Source organism: Mauremys reevesii, linkage group 4 (genome assembly GCF_016161935.1).
Source record: "Mauremys reevesii isolate NIE-2019 linkage group 4, ASM1616193v1, whole genome shotgun sequence".
NCBI lineage: Eukaryota > Metazoa > Chordata > Testudines > Geoemydidae > Mauremys > Mauremys reevesii.
In genome coordinates this window covers 41,915,130-41,933,967 of record NC_052626.1, presented here as the reverse complement: position 1 = coordinate 41,933,967, position 18,838 = coordinate 41,915,130, and the positions used below count along the sequence as shown (strand labels likewise).

The following is an 18,838-nucleotide window of genomic DNA, read 5'->3' as shown; positions in this document are numbered from 1 at the left end:
GTTCCTTATCCCCCTTGCTTTGAATTCAGCTTCACACCACAGAATGCTCCCTCTTGTAGGATAGGCACTGAAGCCTTTTCCAAAGCTCCAGTGCTGCCACCTGTACCGCCAGCTGTGCAAGCACTGTTGGAAGCCCTGCCTCTCCACTCAGCACTCTGAAAGACACAGCAACGCATGCTGCTGTGTGAACCTCCACTAAAAGCTGCGCCCAGCATCAGTGGTCCTGTGTCTGGGCCCGCCATAGTTTTCTCTCCCTAGTCTGGGCTCCACAGGAAGCCCATTTGGGAGTAAAAGCAGCAAAGAATCCTGTGGCACCTTATAGACTAACAGACCATTTGGGAGTGAGAAGTAATGTTGCTGATGAAGATGGGGCGTCATAATTGGAGGCCCTTATAGCTGGAATCCCGGCATCAGGAATATAATTCTAGCCATACGTCCAAGTCTCACTTGCCTTCGTGCTTTGGGGGATGTTTGTTAGTCCTTTGGCTCCAGCTGGCAGATCCTTCAATATGAGCTAAAGGAAAACAAATTCCTATTGAAAGAGAGCTGCTTGGATTTCCTGTGTCAGGGCCTTATTACCCTTCTTTTGAGGTGGGGTTTTCAAGGAACTCTGCAAACTTAGGTGACCTCCCTTTGTATGCCAAGGACTTGGAGAGCTTGGCAAATCTTCCAGTGATATAGAATGAGTTTGTGGTGCTACCCTGTAACCTGCTGCCCTATCTTCCTTTGCAGGGCCAGGATGAGAAGAGGCCCAGTTTCTGGAAGAGCCCGGTAAGTGGCTATTTAAAAAAAGAATGTCTGCATTTGTAGAGCTTTACTATTAGTTCATACTGTTCTGGCATCAGCTCACAGAAACCAGGTCAGTAGCTAGGAGCCCCAGCACTCATCTTGCCATCAGTAGGTGGATTTCTGTGGGAAGACCTGACAGACTGAAGTTGCCCCCCTCCTAATAACCAGCTCTGTAAAGTGAGCCCTGTGAACAGCCCATTGCCCTGCTCTTAGAGAGCTAAGTTTTTAGGGGACAGGTTATTGGGGCTTTTCATCTCATGCTTGCTGCGGTGAGACTCATAGAATGTTGGAGGGTCTCTGTTGTTCATGATCGGACCCTTCCAGGTGATACAGAATGGTACAGACTGTTTCTTCTATAAGGGATGAGATTCACAGACCTCAGGTGTCCATGTCTCTTTTTTTGGTAGATCCCAAGGGTGTGGGAAGCAGAGGGGAAGGCAGTAGGAAGCTCTGTGGATGCTCTAGTTACACTCAGAGGTGCTTTCTGCTGGAGCTCTTTGTTCTGGCTCAGTTGTCATGTTCCTGTCTCCCCACAGAGCAGTGCAATGCCTCAGGGTTTTTGCTTAGATTGGGACAGGATTGCACAAGAGCTGGCACTTTGTCCATCTGAATCATGTTAAAATTCTGGGTTCTGACTTAACCACACGTATGAACAAGCTATCTGAATAAGAGATTGTGTCAGGTGGGATTTGGGTTAAGGATCTTCCACCTCAGTCTCTTGCATGACTTTATATTCCTAGTGCCTCTCTCAAGGCTCCCTACCATTCTGCTTGGAGCAGCTGCCATCTGAGAAGGAGTTTCCTAAAGTGTGACTAGCTCACATATAGGCTGCAGAGTCAATAGGGGCATGGTGACGGAGACATGAGCTTTATTGGGTCATGCCTTGAGTCTACATCCTCACCATGGTGGTTTGGGGAAATGCTATCCCACAGTTTGTGCAAGTCTCTGAAAGAGCCCTTCCCTCTAACATGATGTGGGCTTAACTGAGAGCAAGATTAGGTTGGGCTTCATTGTTTTTCTAATGTAACAGGCAGACACTAAGATGTAGGCCATAATGGGGGAGACAAAGTGATTGAGGCTGCTGTCTGTATTGTGCTTCCCAGAGCTGCTCTTAATGGGGGAGTGGATCTGGGGCTAGAAGCCATGGATTCTAATGCTGAACTTCGTGCTGCATTGTATGAGAGGAAGCTCCTGTCGCTGGAGGTACGGAAGCGCAGACAATGTCATAGCAAGATGAGAGCAGCACGGGCAAGACCACCAGGTATTTATGGCTAGGATTCTAGATGGCAAGAGGGTAAAGCCAGGCTAATGAGGGGTGTATGTGATTGGGTCCCCAGGGGGCAGGGCTGCAAGAGATCTAATGCAGGTCTTAGTGGGCTCTTTTGGCCCTGGGGATCATGCTCAGAAGGTAGAGACTCAGTGGTCAGCATTGATTTTTTTCACGCCATGCTAGTTCTGAATGGCCTTCTTCTGATATGCCATTCCCTCCACAGTTCAGCTGCATATACCAGGGCTGTGGGGGTAAACCTCCTCTGAAGGTGTAGTCACAGCCTTTTTCTGGGGACAAGAAATGTCTGTGAAATAGGTGAGTGCTTATGCTTTCCTGTCACCCTCCACAAGAGGCTGAAAGTCAAGGGTGTTCCAAGCTGGATCTCCAACATGGCACCAGCTAAGCCCAGGGAGCAAGGGGCAAACTTGCTCATTGGAGCTTACGTTGGAAAGACTGAGAGCATGTCTACACTAGCACTTACATTGGCAAAACTTTTGTCGCTTAGGGGTGTGAACCCCTTCCCCCCTCTCCCTCCCAAGTGACATAAGTTTTTTCCGACATAAGCGCTTGTGCACACCTCTCTGTCAGTGGGAGACACTCTGTCAACAGTATATTGGTGTACATGAGAGTAAACAAAGGCAAGGAAATGCAGACTAATATAAGAACCAGAGATCAGGTATTGTATTAACCCTGACTTTGCCATGGAGTCAGGATATGATCCTGGACAAGTCATTTTATCTGTTCTTACTTTACAGAGGAGGAAATGAAGGATAGTAGCCTTCAGTTATCTCCTGGTGTTGGGAGGAGGGATTTATAAGCTGCTTTGAGATCCTAGGTGGAAAGCTCTAGTGAAGAATGAAGTACAGTGGTGAAGACTTGGCTGTTAGAGAGGGTTCTTGGACTTCCAGCAACAAAGAGTGTGGGCATAAACAAAGGGGTGATGGGTAATAGGAAAGATTTTTTTGTTGTTCTTCACCATTGTTGGTTTCCTCCTCATTTTAGGGACTTCCAAGCTAAAGAAAATGCCTCTCAAGTCAGATGCAGAGAGTGAGGAAGAAGAGGAGGCATGTGAGGATGAAGAAATAGAGGTAACTCAAGATGAAACTGCTGCCTCTCTTACGGACATGCAGGTGAAATGCAAGCCAAACCTGTCGGAGATGATGGAAGCTGTCCGCCGAGAGAACGTGCTGAAAGACCCTGAACAGAAAGCTGGAGGTGGAGGGGCAGAGCTGCTTCTCCAAGAAGTGGATCCAGCGCCTCGTTTTAACTTGCTGCAGATTCTGCAGGAGAATGGGAATCTAAGGTAAGAGTCAGTAGGCAGATTATTTCAGTAAGCATAGCAACTAGTATCAATTAATACACGGACCCTGGGGACATTCAATAAGTTGTGAACCCCACCCCTCCAGGGACAGGAAGGTGGGAGAGCCTATAACAAACATGCCTAGATTTTGCTTAATTGCAGGCTGCATTGGCATCTAGTTTACACAAAATGGAGACAAATGCAGGAGCCTTCACCTTATCAGTCCTAGAATGTGTGACCCCTGCATTGCACACTGGGACCTAAAGTCTCCATGGGCTGTTTTCTTAAAACAGGTGGCTGAGCTTCACTTTGGCTACCCCAGCCTTCAAAATTCCTCTGATTTGATGCAAGGGGTCTCCTGTTGAACTGTAAACCTCTTTGTTCATTATCTCTTCTGTTTTTAATTGTACTGTATTTTTATTGTACATTTAAGCCAACAAATGAAGTCTGAGAATGGAATTCCCCTGTCTTTCCCACCTCTCATAAAAGCAAACTTCCCATTCTTGTGCTTTTGTTCTTGAAGTGAATTTTTCTAAGGGCTTGTCCACATGGTGAGCTACTGCACAGCAAGCCAGTGTGTGAATATACAGCACACCAGCTTGCTGTGCAGTAACATCCCATTGGACACTGTTATAGCACAGTGACATACTAGTGAGCTGCACTCTGGGACTTTCAGTGCACTTTAACAGTGTCCATGTGTGATGTAACTGTGCGGCAAGCTGGTGTGCTGTAGGTTCACTCTGAAGCTTGCTGTGCAAACAAGCCCTAACTTGGGCAATAGCCACTGAAATGCCAGATTGCAGTGTCCTGAGAGCAAGACAGAAGTGTTTTGAGGGTGATGAGGCATTGAGAGATCTGATTGTCCAGTGTTGGGAAGGGTGGGGTGGAGTGTGCTCTGGTGCTTGGCTGGACTGTTTGCAAAAAGGGTGGGGTGGAAGAAAAGTTTGGGAACTCTCCAGCTTGTGGCCTACTAGATAGGAAGGTAATTACTCTTCTTGATAAGTTGGAAAGACAGAGTATCTATCTGCCGGGGGGTACATTATAAGGGATGGGGGGCAGAGTATCCCCTTGCTGAATAGAGGAGGGGAATGGGACCATTATGGGGACAGGGATGACTATCCCTCTTCTGGATAAAAGGTGTTTTCATTGTTTGTCATATCTTATACAAAATTGTCCAAGCTTATAGAAAACAAGATTTCATTGACCCCTATGTGACCTGCCTCTTCTTTCCCAAATTAGTTTCCGTGAGGCTGGGAGGCCTCAGGAAACATCAGGAGGAATTTGGGTTGCATTATTATCTTGTTATGGCTGAGACATGTGCTGCTGTAGTGTCTGTAGAGGGGAAAATTTGGAAACAGGTTTTCAAAGCAGACACAGCAGTACTGACCTCACCCACTCACACACAGGGCAGCCAAGTCCTGCTAAGAATGCAGGCTTCTGTCAAAAGTTGCTGGCAGATTCCTACTCAGCACCCAGCCCCATTGGGATTCCCCTGGAGCAGCTAAGGAGCTCCACACAGCGTAAGGCGTGCAGTGACTTCATGTGCAAGGATTGTGCTGGACTTGGCCCCGTCTGATTTGTCACTGATGGAAAGCTTGGCTGCAGAGTCAGCGGGTTGAGGAGATGAAGTTATGAAAATCTCATCCGAAAGAAACCAGGCCTGTCCCATGTAGCCCCTCTGAGAGACAGGATGTTCCTCAGTCCTCCAGCTGGGCCTGGCCAGCCAGCTTCTCTGCCTCTCATCCTTCTAGCAGTATTGATAGGTAGTGACAATTACTGGGGATATTATTATTATTATATTCCCCACTATGCGATCCCCAGGGGAATCACCAGTAGAGGAAGCTGTGTCTGCCCCTACTTTTGAGGCCTCTGTTGAATGCTTTTTTCTTCTGGGTCTCAAGTGCAAGACAGAGATTGCAGGAGACAAGGTAACATTCTATCTCCAGAGATCTCCTGTGATTTCATGTTGGGATTAAGAGCAGGTCCAAGTTCTGTGTTTTGAAACTGAGATACAGGCAAAGAGCTGTCAATGAGTTGTTCTCTCATCCTAGCAGCAAGGAATCTTAGAGACTTTATCACAAGATATTTTGATGCTCCTGGAAGGGATCTGCAACCCTAGGCAGGGAGGAAGCCCCTAGGAGAGAGTTGCCGTGGAGTTACAGTGGCCTGGTATTCTTGGAGTTAATTCCTAGTCAGAGTTCAGAGTCTGCTCATGGCTGGGTTAGTCCCATGTCGGGGGGAAAGGGTTTGTTGTCTAGAAGCTAGGAAAGGGAGCTCTGAGGAGCCACAAGGGTTGTTCTGTGTTGTGGAGTTCATTGCAGGGCAGAGACCAAGCTTGTGGTATTAGTTAAAGCGAACCCTTGAGATAACCCAGTAGAGGTGTCAGCCTGAGCCTCCTATTAACTCATTTTCTCAGATCCTCCCTAGCTCTGTGACAGGGCTTCAGAAATTTGAAGAACTAATGACCAAGCAGAGGCATATCTCCAGACAGTGCATGGCATTTAAACTTCCATGGTCATCTCCCCATATCAACTTTGGCTGATGCAGTGGTCCATAGTGGTGCTGCTGCTATTTTGTATGATTTCCATAGTTCTATAAGTATGTATCACTGCACTTTGTAGATATGTGTGGTAGGGAGACCAGGCTCCTGAGCTGAGGAGCCTGATAAAGGATCAGAGGCCCTGATGGGACCAGGTGCTGACCTACTACAGTGGTGAGGGCCATATAAGTACTTAGACAGAAATAGAGAGCAGGAGGTAGAAGACCATGTCTGGCATAGTGGGGACATACCTAGTCCTGAGTACAGGGAAGTGTAAAAAAGAAAAAGGGGGGGGGGGAAGCCACAAAGTGTGAAGTGGGTGAAAGAGGAGCAGAGAGTCCTTGGGAGTAACTGGAGGCAGGAAGCTGGGCCCACTCAGAGCTGGAGGAGGGTTTGAAGGCTGGGCTGCAGATGGGTGGAGTTGAGCAGTCTTGAGTAGTTGTCTGTCTTAACATGTTTGTTCATTAAAATGACTATAATTGTAGAGGAGTGAGAATGAAACTGTATATCCCACCCTGTACCATCTGGTCACTTTGATTCACTTCCACAGCTCCCTTATGTGTTCGGCCAGCTGCATGGTGTACTTTGCTTACTTTGCTCAGTGAAACCTAGCCTGTAACTCTAGGGTGGCTGGGGAAGAGCTCATCTTCACAAATGTTATTCCTTTGTTTTACAGAGGTTTCATTTAGATGGGGAGAGGTCCCCTCACTCACCCAATAAGAACTGCAGGGCCTCCTTTAGAAGCTCTGTCATTGGGACAGAGCCTTTCAGTTTAATTTGTGATTGCTAGTGTTGTGTTCAAAATTGTCATAAAGAGACAGCACCACAGAGCTTCAGAGCAGGCTAGGAATATTCTGCTTGGCTGGTGTGCACATGGCTGACCTCCTGACTGGGCTGCTAAGGATGTGGGAAGGGAAGGAGGTCACCCCATCCCCAGAGGTTGTCTTTGCTCAGAGAACGCTTGCCTGTTCCCTGTAATATCCTCTGGAGCCCCTGCCCCAACCTGATGGAATGAAGGTACATTAAGAATAAATTAGGGACAAAGAAGCCCTCTTTCTCCTTATCCCCAGATGCTTTTGCATATTGGAGGATTTGGGTGACTGTAATTAGGTTCGTAAGTAGTCCAGATAGGGGCTGTTCACTCTGTGATGCTGTATATCTGACCACTGTCTTGGCTTCCACAGCAAAGTGCAGGCTCGCAGGGCTTTCTCTGCCTACCTGCATCGTGTTCAGCTGCGTCTGATGAAGGAGGCTGGGGACCAGATCCGCAATGCTGCCTGGGCTGCTAAGGAGGATGAGCAAATGGTAAGAATCTGTGTTGGGCAAGAGGAGCCTAATGGGGAACTGTCCTGAGAGAGTGGAGGCCAGTTCCCACCCTCAGAAAGAATGAGGTTAGAAAGCTCCTGGTTCCTGAAATTGTGCACACATCTCCTCCTTTGTCGAGGAACTGGTGCCAGGTTCATAGCATGCAGGCCAGGTAGAGAAACTGACTGACTTTCGAGTAAGATCAGCATAGACAGCTCTTAGTGAACTGAGCATGCTTAACACTCCATCCAACTCAGCCTCCTCTTCCTGCATTCCTGCCTCTGAACGTACCTGCTGTTGAATTCCTGTTTCCTGGCAGGATTTTCTCTGAGATGTCTTGCCAGTGCCTGGATTTTTCCAGTTGAATCATAAAGGGACCAGCAGCTTCTTATAGAAACAGAATGCTTGAATCTGCTCAAGTTGAGTGGGTGCCTGGCTTAGCCTTCTTCCCCATCCACACTCTTACTCTTTGCAGGTAGCTGTATCTTATAGGATCTTCCCTTTCTTCTCTGCAGAGACTGAGGGGGGGAAAAAAGGGTTCTCTCTAATGCTGTTGTTGAATGTCCCTGGATTTCCTCAGACAATACAGTGAAGTCTCCCTATCTGAATCAGCCACTTTAAGGAGTTCAGCAAGCCCAGTGTCCCCTCTCTAACACTACTGAAAGACAGCATCAGATGATATGCTGGGCTTTTTGCAAACCTAAATGGGCTCTTGCTAAAAGCAGGCTGTGGGGAAACAGCCAGTGCAGCTTGAAGATAAAACCAAGTGTCAGAAATAATCAGTCGGCTCAGTGGAAAATGTTACCCCTGCTTTCCAAGTGGAAAATTGAAACTGGCTTTTTTAGATTCACTTTGTCTGCTGTGCTGCGAAAAATGTTTAAAATAACAGATCAAACCAGCCTAGTGTAATGGCAGTGAGAGGCGAGCTGTGAAATCCAATGCTCTGGCTGTGAGGCAGCTCATTTATGCACTAGCAGGGCATCTAACCAAAAACAAATCCAGAGGGGAGACAAAAAGGGTTCAAAACTGAACATCCACAGCAGGCGCCTTGCCTTGGGGCCTGACTTGCTGTATTCCCTCCCCATCAGAATGGGCATGAGTTGATGACATGGTGGGAGGTTGGAGTGGGTATCTGGCCAGAGGTCATACAGGGGATATGATGATACAGGGAACAGGAATTCATTTCTGACCAGAGGTTGTATCTGATCATGTGGTAGGCCAAAAGAACCCCAAGATCCTCCTCCATTGTGGTGGGGAGGAGAGGAGTGTGTCTTGGAGGGGTTTTGTCATATTATCCCTGGGCTCCTTCTACATGATACTTTTGACAATGCTCTTTATAAAATGTTTCTCTGGGTAGGGACACTCCATTATCGATGTTGCTTGATTTTCCACATCTCCTCCTCAGCTACACTTTCCTTAGACAGATATTCTCAAAGTACTCCCATCACTGTCCCAGTCTGGGAAGTGATGCACAGTTCTCTCCCTTATCTTGGGAATATGTGGGAGTAGGTTAAAAAGCATCCACCACCACATCCAGTCTGGGATATACTCTTACCTGCTACATGTCATACCACATCCACAGAACAGCATTTCTTCTCTACCCATCATGGGATGATCTAGCAACCCCTGTGCCCTCCACTCCACACCTTGCACCTGCCCATTTAAACTCTCTTGTTAATGCTGTCTCCCTTGGCGGCAGGAGCTGGTGGTACGCTTTCTGAAACGAGCAGCCAGCAATCTTCAGCAGTCTTTGAGGATGCTACTCCCCAGTCGACGTCTGGCCCTGAATGATCGTAGGCGCATCCTGGCTCACCAGCTGGGTGAATTCATAGTCTGTTATAACAAGGTGAGTGGCTTCATCCCAAATTCCTCTTCCTATGGTAGCTGAGCCCATTTGGATCCAGATGAGTGCATGATCCAGATCAGTGCCAGAGCTTCCTTGTTTCTGTTACTTCCATGCAGATTGGGATGTGTAACACAACAAACCAGTGCCAAACCCCACCTCCCCTCCATCCTCTACAGCAGCAGCCCCTTGATTTTCTAATCCATTGAACATTTAAGGACAACCAGTTCCATAGGGGTCACCCAGACACAGATAGACAGATGTCTATTAGATTATTTAGGACTTCTGAGACTCATGAACCCTTGGAAATGTTTATGGCTTAAATGAAGATTTTTGTATGTAAACTCTGCATGCATTTATCATGAGGCAGAGCTGTTCATGACTGTGTTTCTGACATTTTCCTCTGAAGTGTCTGTCATTGGCCACTATTAAAGAAGAGACACCAGTCTAGGCAGATTATTGGTCTGCTCTAATATTCAGGTTCCTATACCTCATTGTGGTTGCATGTTCGTTCATAGTAATTGTCTATGGAAATTATCAGATGACACTGTGACTGCAGTTGTATGTCTAGCACAGTAACTAGGCACTCAACTGCACATGAAACTTTCTGGAATTACTCCATATAAATCTAGGCTACAAACATACTGTATTGATCTGTGACAAACTCAAGATGACAAAACTGTTACATTTCAAATAAAATAAACTCCTGTCTGTAGACATCAGAAAAGAGAGATACCCAGTAAAGAAACATGTAACTGACTCAGCTTTTTCTGTAGGGTACCTCCGTCTCTAGTGCATTATTGTGGTGCACCTGCAGAGAACAGCTTTGAGATACAAATATATGAAATATTTTACCATCAGCTTAATATACTGAAAAGAGAAAAAATTTGTAATAGTCTGCATTATCTCTGATAGGAAGGGGTTAAAAGTCCCTCTGACACTCTTCACCTCTGCAGATGCAACTGACCCCATTCTCAGCACTGTGCTTTCTTGCTGATTTATGTTGTTTTGTTTCCTTTTGGGGTCTATCTTCTCCACCCACTTAACTGAGAGAAGTTAAAATAGTAACCCTGTCTCAGGGGCTGCTGTGCATGGTGCCTCTGCAGCACATCCAGCTCCCACTGGTTAGGGGAGGACATCCACTCACAGAAGTTTGTGTCTGGACTGACATCTGGCAACCTGACCTGTCAGAGCAAAGTAGGGAGTGAACCAAATCAGCTCCTGGGTGTGCCCTGTGTGCCTAGTGCTACCTGACTTACTGTGTGAGGAGTAAACACAAAACACCCAAGCAGCTTTGTTGGTGGTCCAAGAACATGGCTACTTTGGATATAATTTACATTCAAAGATTCTGTTCAAACACAAAGATTCTCTGCTAACTCTCAAGTAAATTTACAAAATAAAACTGTAAAACTGGTAATCAGTTTAGAATTACATTTGCTTATTTTAGAACAAGTGAGAACACTCACTTGGGGGTTTAGAACATAAACAATTTCTTCAAGTAGTGTCCCTGTGGGTGCTCCACTTTAGTTGCACAAGTGCCCTGCGCCTTTGATCAGAGATTTCTGGTAGCAGTGTCCATTCAGCCCATGCTTATGCCCTACACATCCTCATGCCCTGTACCAAGGCTATATAGGGCTGCATGGGCGAATTGATATCAGTTCCTTTGAACTGCCTTTGGCCAGAGATGGACTCTAGCAGTGTGCCTCATTGCTGTGTGCCTGTTCCCTCTTGTATTTGTGTTTTAGCTTTTATAGGTAGGTCTCAGTAGTAGTAGATTTAGTAACCTTATAGTTGTTGGAACATTTCCCCCCCTTTTTCCCTTTTCTTTAAAAAATAAATAAATAAATCTCCCCTTCCCCCCCCAATTGAGGGGCTTGAACAAATTTTCTTGTACAGGGATGCTGGGCTCTAAAAGGTGCCTGTCTTGCTGAGAAGCAATCCATGTTAGTGGTGGACATTCCCAGTGCATTTGCTGGTTGGGAGATTCTCATATTCCCAGCAAGTGTAAGATCTGATCTTCTTTTAAAGGAAGATCCCAGAGTAACAGGGAAATAAAGTATAGGCTCTTAATGGTGAAGCAAGCCTTGAGACCAGATGCTGACCTGGTGGTAGAGAATGCCGCATATAGGGACTCTCCACTTCTGTCAGTGCCCCATTGTCAAGATCACGGTCACCAAAAGGAAGACAGTATAGAAAACACAGTCTCCAACAATATCCACGAGTGAGGTATCAGTAACTGCACTACCAGTACCGAGAGCTTCTCAGAGTATAAGGAAAAGGATAAGAGGAGCAGAATAGAGAGTTCTTCATCAAAGAAGATCTGGTCACTGGAAACCTCAGGTCCTGAGAGGCGTGCTAGTGATACTCTAAGTACTTCAGGTACCCTGAAACACGCTAACATTTCAACTAAGACCCATACCACACTGGTAAAGGGGTCAGTACCGAATGCTATTATTACCAAGAGACTGGCTTCAGTGGAATCCTAGACCCCTTGATACCAACAACATCATTAGTGTCTGCAACATCATTAGTGCCAGTACCGAGTTCTGTTGTGCTCCTGGAACTGTAGGAATTCCAGTACCCACAAGACCTTTTGGTACCTAATGAGCAGGGATCCTAGAAATCCATTTGCCACGGAAAAATGCAGAATTTGCGTTTTTACAGAAAATCTTTAGTTTTTTACATTTTGTGAAAAAATAAAAACATAACTAAATTTTACTGAAAGTACCATATCACTTAATCAATGAATGCAACCTCCCCCTCTTGTGGTTGATTTTTGAATGCACTTTAGATTTACAGTAGAGGACCATTTATCTGATCTAACTGGGACCAAGGCGAGATTGAATAATTAAAAATTTGGATAATCAGGAGAATTGGCAAAGAGCTTTTCATCTCTTATTTTAAGATTGTGGCTCAAGTGATTAGCCTTAGGCGGCTAGTGGTTCGGTTAATATGGAGAGCTGGATAATGGAGGTTCGGATAAATGGGGTTCTACTGTCTATTGTGGTTAGGGAAACTAAAGTTCAAATCTCATTTTAATCATGGAAACACGTGGATTTTCATGTTTTGTTTTACTGGAGAATTTTGTTTTTTTATCACTGAAAACTAGAGTCCCTGCTAATGAGCCTGAGTATCTGCTCTTTGTGACATTTTTCAATACTGGAGTCAGCTGGGTCACCAACTGCTCATGTTTCCATGAGACCTACCTCTTTTCCATCTTCCACTATCCATAAGGAGAAGTTGCCACCTCTGATACAATATGTGGATGAGCATTCTGACTCAGACTCTGAACTTTCTGTTCAAAGCGCTCCAATTTATTCCAGATGTTATTCCACATTGCAGATGCAACAAAGGCAGGGCACCAGACCCCTGCCAACAAACGCTTGGGATGACCAGTGCTGGATACCTCCTTCCATGCCTTCTGGTCTCCCTCATTAGCCTTGCTGGGATTCATGGACAATGTACTGTCAGCAGTGTCAAGGGACTTCAGCTCAGTCTCTCAGGGCACACAGAAGACCTTGTTCACCGGTACTGTGCAGTCTTCCTCCTCATTCTGAACCCGAGGGGACCTTTTGAGGAGCAGGGGGCAAAGGTGAACAAAGAGGTTACCGCCCATTACAAACATCTCATCATTGTCACCTGATAAGGCAGTAAGGCTACCACCATCATCATTAGCTGATGACTTTAGGCAATTCCAGGACATGATGAAGTGGGTTGCTGACATAGGTGCTGGAACTAGGGTGCTGGAGGTGCTGCTGCACCCCCTGGCTTGAAGTGGCTTCCATCATATACAGGGTTTACAGTTTGGTTCAGTGGCTCTCAGCATCCCCACTATAAAAATTGTTCCAGCACCTCTGGCTGCTGACACCTGTGAATTCCCAGGAAGAAGTCCAGGATTCCCATAACAAGCTCCTGGACATATTGCACACCTCTACCTCAGCACAGGTGGCACTGCCAATTAACGAAACCCTCCTTGAGCCAGCCAGGTCCATCTGGCAAACTCCAGCAATGCCCCTCCCTCTCCATCTCCCCCTCCCCCTCGCACCAAATGTAAGAGAGCTGATTAAAAAAACAAAAACTGTGTCCCAGAATTGTGAGTTTTAATTTGCTCATCGAACACCAGATTCTTTAGTTGTGGATGCAGTCAATGAAAGGGGCAGACAACAGACCCAACAAGGCACCCCTTATAATAAGGACCAGCAATATCAAGACCTCTTTGGTCATGAGAGCTACTCGTCTGTAACACTTCAGTTCAGGATAGCTAACCACCAGGTGCTGATGTTAAAATATGACTGTCTAGACTACAAGAAGTTTAATGCTTTTATTGACCATTTACCACAGGAACATTGAGAACATTTCAATACCATAATAAAGGAGGGTCAGCTCTTAGCAATATCTTCACTGCAGCCATCGCTCAATGCTGTAGACACTGCAGGTAGGTCTGTTTCCACCGCAGTAGTAATGAGGCGAGCATCCTCGTTTCATTTGTCTGGGATTCTGTAGGAGGTACAATCGACCATGGAAGATTAACCTTTTGATGGCCAGAAGTTTTTCAGATTCCACGGATGACTTCTTCATACCCTGAAGGACTTTAGAGCCACAATTAGGTCTTTGAGGATATACACATCTGCAAATAAAAGACAGTTTAGCAGGTCTCAGTTAACGCAAAGATCCAACCCTGCTCAGTTTTCCAGGACCAACAGCTAAGAGGTTGAGGTTTTCAAAGAAAAAGCTTGCAACTACCTCATCCCAGTCTTAAATACTGTATCATCCAAATGCCAGTTTTGATGGTTTGGTCATGAGTCCAGACTACCCAGTGATGAGGTTCTCTCAGCTACACGACAATCCCCTTCTTTCTCAAGTTGGACACCATCTCTCTATTTCATCAAGCATGGGAGGCTATAACACTGGACAAATGGGTATTAGAGTCCCTTATTTCGGGTTATGCGATCCAGTTTACTGCCATCCTGTCCTTCCAACCCCCTTCCCTGTTCCTCTTCAGGGACCCTCTCGCAATCAGTTACTGGCACAGGAGACTCTCAAGTCTAGGAACCATAGAACCAGCCCCTCTTCAACACAGGGGAAAGAGTTCTATTCAAGATATTTTCTGATACCCACAAAAAACTGGGGTTGGAGGCAGATACTAGATCTCAGACAACTGAACAAGCATGTCAGACATCTGAAATTCAGGATTGTGTCCCTAGCAGCCATTATTCCCTCCCTAGAATTAGGACACTGGTTTGTGACCCTCAATCTCAAAGATGCCTACTTTCACATAGCGATTTATTACTCTCACAAAAGATTTCTTTGTTTCACATTCAACCACAATCATTACAAATACCAGGTCCTACTCTTTGGCCTGTCATCCACCCTGTCATAGGTTTATTCCCCACTTTGAACTTTAGCGTTCACAAGATGGGGACCTGCATGGACTCCTCTAAACTAAAATCCTAGTTTAGATCTGGTTCTTGCTGCCACCAGTCAAGTTTAAGTGTCTGACACTCCCTGTTCCCCCAAAACTCTCCCTGGGGAACACAGATTCAAACTTGAATCTCAACACAAAGGGAAACAACCCATTTCCCCCCTCCCCTCTCCTAGTGCTTAGGAGAGATACCTGGATTCAAATTCCTTGAATCAAAACAAAGAGGGATTCACTTTTCCCCCCTCCCTTTCCCCTGAAAATCCAAATAAGGAAGAAATCAATCAAGTTCTAAAAATAAAAGATTTTATTGAAAGAAAGAAAGTACACTATCTCTGTAATACCAGGATGGAAAAATACAGGGTCTAACTTATAAGAACTGGAGAGACTTCCCCTCCCTCCTCCTCAGAATAATCAAAGTAACAGCAAACAGAAATAAATATATTCCTTCAGCAAACACACAATTGCAAATGCAGAAATTAAATTATAAGACTAGTCCACCTTTCTAATACTCACTAGACTGAATAGAAGAAAATACTTCAGGAAAACTTGGAGAACTTGAAGATGTGTCTGGCCTCTCTTAAAGCCAAAGAGAGAACGGCAAATCAAACAAAGGACACAGACAAAGCCTTCCCTCCACAGAGATTTTAAATTATCCTGTCCCTTGATTGGTCCTCTGGTCAGGTGTTCATCAGGTTACTGAGCTTGTTAACCTTTTACAGGTAAAAGAGACCTTAACCCTTATCTGTTTATGACACGCCCCCTAAATCGCAGACAGTGGGGAACCACACTGGCGGTGATTTCCTCCTAGAACTTTAAAATAAACAGATTAATAAAACACATGCACTATTACATATACTACTAAGTATGTAAACAACAAGATATTTGACATTTAAGAACACTTTTTAACCATTTGACCGGACATACTTGGCAATGTCCTTGCCCATCCCCTCCCAGTGGAAGGACTTTCCCAACCTGTCCTTGGTTCTGTTCACCCCAGAATGACCACTGGGATGATCATGGGCCAAGCTTAAGAGCTTGTCCCGGTACTTAGTTGGAACTACCAACTGTTTTTGAGGATGCTGGCCTTCCTGGTGTTCACCAGAAAGAATCTCCTTATATAAAAGTCCTTGTTCTACAACAAACCGGGATCGGTTAGAAGAGCTGAGAGGTGGTGGGTCGCTCCGTGCCGCCGCCCAAGCTTCCTTAAGGCTGTCATCTGCTTCCTGCTCAGTCTGGAACTGTTCCCTTGAGGCTGGAGACACCAGTTCCTCCTTAGACTGTGGACTTGGGCTTGGTCCCTTCGGAAGCGATGTAGGTGATGAGGTTGTTTCCGTTGACTGTGAACTGCTCTCCGCTGGTGCACTAGGAGATATTTCAGGCTCTGGCTGAGCCTCTTGGGTAGAGTTGTCTGCTGCTTCTGCCAGTTCAGGCCCGCTGGCGCCCTCTGGCGATGGGGTTGGAGACGGATTTGCAAGCGCTGGTGTCAGGGCTGGCAATGGTTCTGCCGCTGGTTGTCCTTCCAGTTCCGGTTCTGGGACTGGATGTACTATGGCTGCTGTAGTTGTTGGCATGGGATCTGGTTCCACCACCTCTGTCTGGGTCTCTGGTAACACAGACGGGGCACTGGTGGACGGCTCAGGAACAGGGATGGGAGTGGAAGCTTGTTTGGCCTGGCTGCGGGTGACCACTCCCCCCACCTTGGCCAGCTCCACATAGTTGGCCAAGTCTTCCCCCAGTAGCATGGGGATGGAATAATTGTCATAGACAGCAAAAGTCCACTTTCCTGACCAGCCCTTGTACTGGACAGGCAATTCAGCTGTAGGTAAGGTTACAGATCTTGATATGAATGGAGAAATTGTGATTTTGTCCTTTTGCTTTTCCATCTCTCTTTTGTGGTCAGCCTCTGCTCTGGCTTGTTGCTTCTCCATTTCTCTCTTGTGGTCAGCTGTTTGACTGGTACTCATGTCTTTGTGCTTTCTGGTGCTGGCCACACCCCTCTGCAGTCAGGGAATTGACTATGTTGCTTGGTTCAGTTGCTTGGATTACAAGTTCCTAACCTTTCTATTCACGACTGAATAAAAAGAAACAAAACTTTTCATTTGCAAATGGTGTTTTGCTGATTGTTTGCTGGCTCACAAGAAACTAGAAAATCTGGTTTTGTAACTTGTTTCTAGCAATTGCTAATGCTCTCTCAGTAGGGGTCCTTTCTAACAAAGCCTGTTAGAAAACCTTACACCTCCTTTCCCCCAAGCTGCTTTTCCAAGCAACTAGAAAGAAAAAGAAAAAAAAAATCTTTCTCTAACAAAGCTTGTTAGAAAACTTTACCTCTTCTCCCTCAAGCTGCTTGTCCAAGCAGCCAGAAAGAAAGAAAAAAAAGAAAAGAAAAGAAAAAGTCTCTTTCTAACAAAGCCTGTTAGAAAACTATATTCCCTCCAGCTTAGCCCAGCTAGAAACTCCCTCTAACAATACCTTGTTAGAAAAAAAAAACAATCCCTGGTTCTTAGAACATCCCACCCTTGCCACCATGTCATAGGTTTATTCCCCACTTTGAACTTTAGTGTTCACAAGATGGGGACCTGCATGGACTCAGACAAAGCCTTCCCTCCACAGAGATTTTAAATTATCCTGTCCCTTGATTGGTCCTCTGGTCAGGTGTTCATCAGGTTACTGAGCTTGTTAACCCTTTACAGGTTAAAGAGACCTTAACCCTTATCTGTTTATGACACACCCTAAGGATGTTCTCACAAATTATGGTAGCTGCCTACTTCCATTGTTCCACTGGCTCCTCAAGGGGTGGTCTTATCAGGAGGTTTGGTCAGCAGTTCAAACAATAATTTTACTATTACAAAGTCTAGGCCTGCAGATAAATTTTGAGAAATAAATCTTGATCCGTCCACAATGAATTCTCTTTATTGGAATATTTCTGGATTCGATAACAGGTAGAGCTTATTTCCCTCTCAACAGATTCCTTTCTCTGAAGGACCTTATCCAAAAAGTGCAGCTCAGCCCTCAAGTTCCAACAAGAGTATGTCTGCAACTGCTGGGACACATGGCAGCTTGTGTTTTTGTGACGCAAAATGCCAGGTTGTATCTTTGATGTCGGCAGGGGTGGCTCAGGACAATTTATTACCCAACAATCACAGTCTTCCTGCAGTCCAAGGCAAATAGTCACAACAGGAATAGTGCTTGCATGTCAATCTGTTGGGATTAAAAAAGTTCAGAAATGCTTCCCTCCACTTTTTCCCCCCTACTCAAAAACAAGTCCATCAAGATCTTGACAGACAACATAGCGCACATGTATTATATTAATCATCAGGGTTAAGCACATTCCCCACTCACTCTGCACTGAAGCAATAAAGCTTTGAAACTGCTGCATTGCCAGTCAGATAGTCATATCAGTTTCTTATCTCCCAGTTAAACACAACACCATCATCGACACCCTCAGCTGACATTTCTCCCTAAATTACTCATGGGAATTGGAATCTTGAGTCCTCCACAAAATTTTCATAGCTTGGGGATTTCCAGAAGTCAACCCCTTTGCCATGGCAGCCAACACAAAGTGCAGGAAATTCTGTTTCAGGGAGGCACTCAATATATAAGTGACATTTTCCTCATTATATGAACAAATGGTCTTTTTTTATGCATACCCTCCAACTCCGTTGCTCTTAAAGATCCGTATCAAGATCAGAAAGGACCAAGCCAAAGTCATTTTGATTGCATCAACTTGGCCAAGGCAAGTTTGGTTTCCTTACGTGGTCAAACTCACTTCCCATCCTCTATGGTGGTTCCCCATCCAACCTTAACTATTGTCTCAGGATGTTGGTCAGACACTTCACCCCAATGTGAATGTTCTGCAACTGCAAGTTTAGTTCCTCAATGGTTCTTGGGACTAGAGGCTGTCTTTTTCATCGGAAGTACAAAATACACTTTTAAATAGGAGAACGGAATCTACAAGACATACCTTCAGAAATGGAGACTATGTAATCTTTGCTGTAACTTTTGGATTTTTCTCCTATCCAGTCATCTCTTTCCTCAGTCTTGGATTACTTGTTGGAACTGAAAAATTCAGGCCTTTCTAGGAGTTCCATCAAGATACATTTAGCAGCAATAACAGCTTTACATGTGCCAGTAGAAGGTTTCTTGGTATTCATTCATTTTACCACCGTGAGATTCCTAAATATTTTTCCACAGATTAGAGCACCTACACTGCTTTGGGATCTCAGTCTGGTTCTTAACTATCTCATGAAACAGCCCTTTGAGCTATTGGCTATGTGCTCACTGCTACATTTGTCTATGAAGATAGCCTTTTTGGTGGCCATCACTTCTGCTTGAACGTTTGGGGAAATGGGGGCTCTAATGGCAGACACTCC

At 45.4% G+C, this 18,838-nt stretch overlaps 1 protein-coding gene across 16 annotated transcripts in view; it reads left to right on the top strand.

Annotated features, from left to right (window-relative positions):
• TTLL5 (tubulin tyrosine ligase like 5) overlaps window positions 1-18,838 on the top strand; it is a 235,835-nt gene that overhangs the window by 76,311 nt on the left and 140,686 nt on the right. For all 16 annotated transcript variants that reach the window (XR_005597950.1, XR_005597951.1, XR_005597952.1 and 13 more), the window contains 5 exons: window positions 733-771; window positions 1,893-2,050; window positions 3,062-3,362; window positions 7,083-7,203; window positions 8,903-9,049. Coding sequence is in view for 12 of the 16 variants with exons in the window: in XM_039536715.1 (XP_039392649.1) it covers window positions 733-771; window positions 1,893-2,050; window positions 3,062-3,362; window positions 7,083-7,203; window positions 8,903-9,049 (766 nt within the window). In the remaining 4 variants the exon portion in view is untranslated. The remainder of the gene's footprint in view (window positions 1-732; window positions 772-1,892; window positions 2,051-3,061; window positions 3,363-7,082; window positions 7,204-8,902; window positions 9,050-18,838) is intronic.